This window comes from Limulus polyphemus, unplaced genomic scaffold, assembly GCF_000517525.1.
Source record: "Limulus polyphemus unplaced genomic scaffold, Limulus_polyphemus-2.1.2 Scaffold315, whole genome shotgun sequence".
Taxonomy (NCBI): domain Eukaryota; kingdom Metazoa; phylum Arthropoda; class Merostomata; order Xiphosura; family Limulidae; genus Limulus; species Limulus polyphemus.
In genome coordinates, this window is record NW_013665925.1 from 14,750 (window position 1) to 23,485 (window position 8,736).

The 8,736-nt window shown below is 32.6% G+C and overlaps 1 protein-coding gene across 1 annotated transcript in view; it reads left to right on the forward strand.

Moving 5' to 3' along the window:
• Positions 1–459: 459 nt before the first annotated feature.
• LOC106457312 (serine/threonine-protein kinase 26-like) overlaps positions 460–8,736 on the forward strand; it is a 33,891-nt gene continuing 25,614 nt past the window's right edge. Inside the window, exon 1 of the mRNA XM_022383174.1 lies at positions 460–547. Coding sequence (XP_022238882.1) covers positions 545–547 — 3 coding nt within the window. The 5' untranslated portion in view covers positions 460–544. The remainder of the gene's footprint in view (positions 548–8,736) is intronic.

Sequence of the window (8,736 nt, forward strand, 5' to 3'; positions counted from 1 at the left end):
TAGGGTTATACGTACTTTGAAAGTAAGGGTCCACAGTCTACTTTTAGGCAGATTTTTTTTTTTGTGTGAGACAGATACTCTATGTTTTTAGTCTTCTGAACAGTTGTGCTATAGCTTTTTTGTGTGTATAACTATAAACCGTAAGGAAAAGCAATAAATGTTTAGAGATTGCTTGGAATTTTGTCTACTTGAATGGCCTTCCCTTCCCTTCTTTAGTCACGGGAACGCACAGAGTTGACGCCTGACTTTCTCTAATTAAAACAGAAACCAGTCAAACATGCAACCAAGCAAGTACTTTTCTCTGTATGTTAACTTTCTCCCCTAATCTGGCATGTTGCTAATGTAGCCCCACCCTGTTATAAGTATTGTGTCTACAACTTTGCCCTGTAAGGTTGGCCAGTCTTTGTAGCCTTTTTTTTCCTTTTTTTTTCTTTTGTTTCTGTATACAGGCACTGCTACATTCTCCTTGAGAATACACCTAAGTGGGTCAGTTCCAAAAGTAGACATTGCAACAAATAATGATGAATCATTCCACAAGATTTGAATGGTATTTTTTTCTTAATTAGAAATTAAGGCATGGTTTAAGTTCATATCTCTAATTGTATACAAGTTTCTTTCAGTATTCACCCCCCCCCAAAAAAAACCAACAACAACAAACAAACTAACATTAGTTCCCTGGGTTACATATGTTCTAATAGGAAGCTGTGACAGTATGATATTTTCAGATAAAACCAATTTCCTGACAAGTATCAGACATGTTAGCCTATGATAATAATAAATTCTCTCAGGAAATAAGGAGAGTGTTCTGTAGTAGATAACTTAATTGAACCCTCTTACTGTGTATGAAATAAAGATATTGAACAAAGTTTGTAAAAGTAAAATTAATTATTTATCTGACAGACACAAAGAAAAACAGTGTACATACTTGTGTACATGAAAGAACAGATGCTTCTACTAGACTGTCCTTAGTTTCACAGCTTTCTCTCTCACTCTCTCTCAAGAAGGACTTCCATCAAATAAGTACAATTATTTCAAAATTCTACACTTGGCAATCTCTTAGTAGAACTGGATAAAGAAAGTGCATCAGAAATCAACAGATAAACTTGCATTCTTTGTCTGGTCAACAGCACCACCTTGCGATCTCTGTTCTCTCACACTATTGGTCAGCTGTTGTATTCAGTCAACACCATTGTGGGCCAGAAAAGGACATTGCAATACCAATTCTTTTAACCTGGATATTATACACATTACTGTAATATCCTAACAGTCAGAAGAGACATTACCTACTAGTGAGAATGAGATAATCTTAGCTTTTTTGGACCATATGTTATCACCTTTGCAGCACAGAAACTAAGCTGAAAATTGTTTTATATTTTTATATCACTAAAGGAGGTAGAAAACATGTAATATACCCACATATCAAAAGAGTAAGGGTGTTATTATAAAAAAAAATACTTATTTAGCATATTGCTCAAAATGATAGCAATTCAACAATTCATTTATTGATTATGACTTATGAAAGCTTGCTGATCCAGAAATATTTTCTTTCTTAGCTATAAAGGGTTAATGTGTGACATTATAGTTCCTTATGAAAGCTTGCTGATCCAGAAATAGTTTCTTTCTTAGCTATAAAGGGTTAATGTGTGACATTATAGTTCCTTATGAAAGCTTGCTGATCCAGAAATATTTTCTTTCTTAGCTATAAAGGGTTAATGTGTGACATTATAGTTCCTTATGAAAGCTTGCTGATCCAGAAATATTTTCTTTCTTAGCTATAAAGGGTTAATGTGTGGCATTATAGTTTCTTATGACAGCTTGCTGATCCAGAAAGTTTCTTTCTTAGCTATAAAGGGTTAATATGTGACATTATAGTTCCTTATAAAAGGTTGCTGATCCAGAAATAGTTTCTTTCTTAGCTATAGTTCCTAATAGAGAAATTTTACTTTTCAGCCTTAGCAAATAAATCCATTGTATATATTATCTAAAAAAAACTATTGGCTTTTTAAATTTATAAGAAGATATGTTAATGCTTTTAAATTGATATTTTTATATTTTCATTCATATGTTTATTACTGCTCTGAAGTAACAGTTTCTGTTACTTTTCAATAGAATTTACTTACTAAAGTTACTACTATGAATGTGTACAGCAGGGATCATTCAGATATTTTTGTACTGAATTATAAAGTTTCATAATTTTTAGTTATTACGAAAGGCCCTTTCATTATTTTTTGTATGATATAATTTTTTGTGTGTTTTTGGAATTACTTGGGTAAAATGGTCAGGGAATTTTGTAAGGTCATTAGTAAAACCTGTTACTTTACAATCTATTCTGCATGTGTATTGAATAGACATTGTATCTATTTACTTTTTGATGCTGAAAACAATTGTAGTTGGATACATCATTAATTGCTGTTGTACATAACAGAGTAGGAAGTGATTAGTAGTTGGATAGGCCTGCAAATACTCTGATGTTTCACTGTAACATTTTAAGTTAAGACTGTGCTAACAGTGTTGAAGAAGATTGCTACTGAATAGGTTAAGAAAACAATTGTAGTTGGATACAGTCATTAATTGCTGTTGTACATAACAGAGTAGGAAGTGATTAGTAGTTGGATAGGCCTGCAAATACTCTGATGTTTCATTGTAACATTTTAAGTTAAGACTGTGCTAACAGTGTTGAAGAAGATTGCTACTGAATAGGTTAAAGGTCATTACACACAATAACTTTATAAAAGGCAAGACATAAGTAAAAGTGAAAAGTCAAATATCAGAGAATATCAAAGTTCATAAATTTTAAAATTAACATGAAGTTGAAAGTGGAGAGATATTTAAAGATAGTAGGTACTCAACTAAGTCGTTTTTTTTTTTTCATCGATTCAATTGTCATGAGATAAAGTGAGAGTGTCTTACTGATCTTTTCTGTAACCAGTACTTCAACACTACAGTTACTTAATATCATTACAAGTGTTAAGCATTTCTGTAAGATTAGAAAATTTAATCAAAATTAGAAATGTAGTAAATTTTGTCTGGAAATTGAAAAAAAAAACCTCTGTTAGAAATGGGTGATTTAGTTGATTGTGTATGAGCAGTGTTTATATTGATTAGTGTCACAAAAACTGATTAATCAAAATTAATGTTTTTGGTTACTGCTGTTTTCCATTAATCAAAATTATGATTAAAATTGATTGTCATGAAAATAATCAGATAATTGAAAGTAGGATTTCCAATTATTACAATTTTTTATTTTTCCAACTATCCAAGTAATTGAAATATTGCCACCAGAGGTCTTTGTTATTATTGAACTGCTGACTAGAGAGAAGGCAAATGGTAAGCAACACCTGCCAACCCACCCCCCTTTATTTTATAATCGTTGACTAGCTACAAAGGCAACTTTGTAGAAGCACCTGCCACTAACCTTTTTCTTATTTGATTATATTTTTTGCTTGTATGTACCATGGTTTAAGGAACACTGTCAATTGATTAATTAATTACCAAATACCGCTGTTCACTCAGCTTTTCACAAGTATTTGTATTTATGGTTTTTTAAATGCTAGTAATAAATCAATCAAATGGTTGATTTTTATTAATTAGGAATGAAAAAAATGCTGCAAAATAAATAAACACACATTTACAACCATATTGTATTTAAAAAAATAGAGAATTGTGTTTGTCAAAAAGAGTGGAACAGGAGAACATTGAATTGGGTGAAATTGTACCTGTTTTTACATAATTAACATAACAGCTTTATATTCTGTATTCATCACAAGTTTCTTAATTCTCAGAGTTACATATAAATCTAATGATTTCTGTTTGTAGGTAGTGGACAAAATTCTTGTTTCTGTAACACACATGATAGTGGAAAACATGTTAAGATAATTACAATCAACCCTTCACTGGTAATTTATTTTTTACGTGGAATAAGTTTTGGATGTATTTTATGTAATGGAACAGGTAATAATAATGTTATGAGCTATATTTTCAATGTTGTAATTTATGAGTTAGCAAGAGGGCATATCATGTTAAGATCACATTAGTCCTAGAATATTTGGGAATATTAATGAACGAGAGTCTTTGAAAAATATCTAGAATAAGGATTAGGTTATGAATACAGGTGAGCCTGTTGATTAGCTAGGTAAGCTTACAGTGAAACCGTAAAGCATCAAGAAGTTACAGAGGTGTTTTCTAGCCAGTAGAGTGAAACAATCGGTGTGTGTATGTTTGTGGACCTGTGTTTGTTATCGCACTTATTGAGTTACTTTAGTCCTTCTATTGTTAGTGCTTTGAACATCATTTATACCGTGGGCCTACTCGAAGTTACAACAGTATACAATGGTTCAAGTTTGTAGAAGTGTTAAAGGAGGAAATAAACTAATTTGTTCTCATTATGTAGACTGAACATTCAATTATTTTCACCAGATAACTCAGAAAGAACCTGACGACAAAAGAACAATGTTACAACAATAAGATTTTATATGCATTTGGTGTTCTCTTATTCATGTGTGTAATAACCTTTAACTTGTCCTTAACTAGCAGTTATTGCGATTGGAAACTCTTGTTTTGTTTCCATTCTAGTTTGAAATGTTTTGGACGAAGAGCACAACAAGACATTTTTCTCATGCTAGTTTTTGTTTGGTGTTACTATGGTGTTTTAAGAAAGGTTATGTTGTTTATGAGGAAGTACTAAAATTCTCTGAAAAAACTACTCCATGAGCACATTTATTTTAATAAATTCATGCACATCATTATTTAACAAACACATGTACAACTATACCATAGTTAAAGTTTTCATAATATAATTATATATTAGTTTTAGAATTAATGATTTGGTTCTCTAAAGCTTTTTTATCATTTTTATTATGTTATAACAGCAGAACTTGTTGTCCCAGATATCAGGCTATATGGATTCCATACCTTCAACAACTTATCTAACAGGCAAAGTATAAATGTAAAACTTGTTATCCCAGCCATCAGGCTTTATGAATTCCACTACTCCAATTACTTATTGGACAGACAAAATATGACAGTAAAACTTGTTGTTCTAGGCATTGGGCTATATGAATTCCACACCCTGTTAGCACCTGATTAATTCTCTCTCTGTATGGTGCATTTACTGAGTAAAACTTGCCCCTGGGCTTCCTATGAAATTCTTTTACATCTTCTATTGTTTTACTTGTTTAACAAAACACTTACCACTTGCATTGCATCTGGTTTGCTTAAAAGAGTTTTTTGCTTTATTATAATGTGTTTAGGAAGCAACATAACATGATATTATTCAAAATTGTTTACAAGGTAACAGTTAAAGCAAGTACTGTCAAGTACCATTCATTTAAAAATCAGATTATATAGTTATTAAAATGTAGCATAAATCTTTTTAATTTAAAACGATTTTGTTACAAACTGTCAGGTTAACTTACAAGCATGTTTATATTGCTGAAATCTGTAATATAATCACCAAACATTAGAATATTACAAGATAAGTAAAAAATTGGGAATTTAAAAATCTGCAAATAAAGATCTTAAAAAAGTAAGCAAACAAGACTGGCAATACTGATAGACATTATTTACTCAAACTACAAACCCCTATTTTGGCTCCATGCTGTTACCTAGAATTACATTTGGTGGAGTCAAAATAGGGATCGTATCTGGACTAAAGATGAATGTTGATATAAGTAATTTGATCTAGTTAATGCCTATTTTATGTGTTTAACAAATCGTATTAAGTTTGCAAGCATTACTTTGTTTTTATATAAGTCTTCACTAACGACCAGTTTTTCACGTTAAGCCTCGTGTATAATCATAACTTCTCTCAGCTCATCAAAGTAATCCCTGGTATAAACCAGAGTTAATACTTTAAGAATATGCCACCACATGTTCACATACTATAAAAGCTACCCATCATATATGACTAGTAGATCTTACAAACATGTTTGCTCGTGCTACACATGCACGTGACAGGTGTGTTACTTCTTCCCTCACAGACAGACCAAAGATATGCGAAGTTTCATAACGTGCAGCTGTATTAGTATAATTAGGGACCATCGTGTTGTTGTACAATTTCATTATTCGGTTTATATCGAAGTGTTTCTGATAATAAATCTGTCACACCTGGAGCCAGAAGACGTTTTTTTTTCCATGTGATAAATTCTAGCTACCATTATATCTAAGTTCACTAACATAGGCCTGCGATGGTTTTATTGTCGTGAAATATTTACATGTTCTACTGTAACTCCTGTACGCTGAATCCGAAAATGATATCCATTTTTCTCCGTCACGTACAGATTTTTCACAAAATGTCATAACGCAATACAGAAAATAATTGTTTGTTTGTTGGTTTTGAAGTTAAGCACAAAGCTACACGATGGGCTATCTGTGCTCTGCCCACCACAGCTATCGAAACCCGATTGCTAGCGTTGTAAGCCCGCAGACTTACCGCTGTGCCACTGGGGGGGGGCGCAGAAAAGAAAGTCCACGACACCTAGTTTTGATATAAAAAAACGTAGATTTCACACACACACAAATCAGGATGAATGAGGATGCATATTCGTTTGACATCAATGTTGTTTTTCCTTTTCTTCAGTTTGTATTTTTGTTAACAAACATAATAATAAAAAAATTTTCATTGTGGTAAACGAAATAATAATTTGATGTAAGTAAGAGTTTCTTTTTCTTCCAGATTTGTAAAAAAATTATTATTATTTTCAAAATCTGTGTAGCTGAATTATGGACAATCAGTTATTAAAATTCGCAATCTGTGGGAACAAACGTGCTCGCCCTATTCGCTGTGGACGTGTTATAATGTAACGGTCTATCCCAGTAGCCTAAGAGTTGGCGGTGGATGGTTTTGACTAGTTACCTTCCCCCCTAGTCTATCACTTAAACAATAGACACGATCTTGGAGTAGCTTTGCGTGAAACTCAACAAATAAAACTACTGACTCCACGTGTGAAATTTAACAAATAAAACTAATTACTCCGGGTGTGAAATTTAACAAATGAAACTACTAGCTTTGGTTGTGAAATTCAACAAATAAAACTACTGGCTCCGTTGCATTTTTTTTTTTTTGAAAACTTGGTTGATGTTGTCGCCACCTTTCGGAAAAAATGTTATCACCGTAATTAGTTTTTAAGGTTATTTCCCACATTTTATTTTATTCGGTTTGATAGTTGGTACAAATATTAACAAAATAAAACAGAGACAAATGTGGTTACGGAAGAACTTTTCACATTTTTCCCGATGAAACACGAACAGAAGAGGTGGGGGGGGGGGTGAAGACCGAGAGGCTTCAACCTGGTTCCAGCTGTTTTTCAACAACCAAAAATAAATTATCTGTGCTCTTTGGTCGAAATACGTACCTCCCTTAGGGCGTCACTCCTTTCATGGTAAACACGTACTTTCATTATTTGGCTGTGAAATCCCAGAAAAAAGATGAGTCAGCCATATTCAGCCAACAACCGCACAGAGCCCATACGGTTACAGAATTTCAAGTTAGTTTTTTTTTATTGTTGTTGTTTTTTGCGACTGATAGCCCATTAGGTGGTTTGTAGATAGAGAACACAAAATATGGTCTTCGTCAAGAAAGTAATTTTTATTTAAGCTTAAAAATGGGTATTATATATTTAATGTTTTATCAACGTAAGTACGTCGTTTTTGAATGAGTTAGACATAAATCATGAACCACGATAGTGATTCATAATAGGGATCGCAAAGAATTGCACAAAACCATAATAGAACATTCGGGTAAAAAGCACCTTAAATAGTAAAGATTCAGTTCAAACAACATTTTAAAACCTTTACTATTGACTGCTAAGGCTGTACACATATAAAAATGCACACAAGGAAAAGAAAATCCGCTCAAAACAGCCCGTTGTAATTCTTCTTATCTTGCCAGTCTACAACAACAACAACTTGGTATATTGTACCCAAACCTTTCGTACAATACCAAATAAGGTACTGTGAAGGTTGTAGAGGTATTGAAAAGTTGATTTGTTTCATCTATATTTTACCTGAGCTAAAAACGTCATAATTATAATGTAAACGATGTTATCATTACCCCTTGAAGTTAGCTTTTTATACGAATAAGTACAGGATGAAACAAGAATTACCAGCTAATGATAGGTGACTGTAACATCTACAACTACACAATCGGCGTCTTTAGGGAGCCAACCCTTATATTATGTATGAAATAAATGAGTAAAAAAAATCAATACACATATTACTAAATTTTATTACACACATTCGTAGAATAATTACTCACTATATTCTCAAACAAATCTCCAGCTACAGCTTAACAATTTACATCTCGAACTAATGCGATCAAATAGTCAATAGTTACAGTAAATCATCATGAACCTTATCAGCTAGCTACTAGCTATGTTTATTATCATTACAATGTATAAAGTTAGCTACCACATCAAGTAATCCTTCGCCCATAGTTGAACATAAAAAAAAATCCAGCAAATAAGATAAATAAAAAATTGGAAATTTAAAAACCTGCAAGTAGGGATCGTATAAAAGTAAGGAAACAAGGCTGGAGATACTGTAGAGATTATTTACTCAAAACTACAAAACCTGGTACAACTATAGTCCAGATACGATGTACAACTACAGTCCAGATACGATGTACAACTATAGTCCAGATACGATGTACAACTATAGTCACGGTACGATGTACAACTACAGTCACGGTACGATGTACAACTATAGTCCAGATACGATGTACAACAACAGTCACGGTAC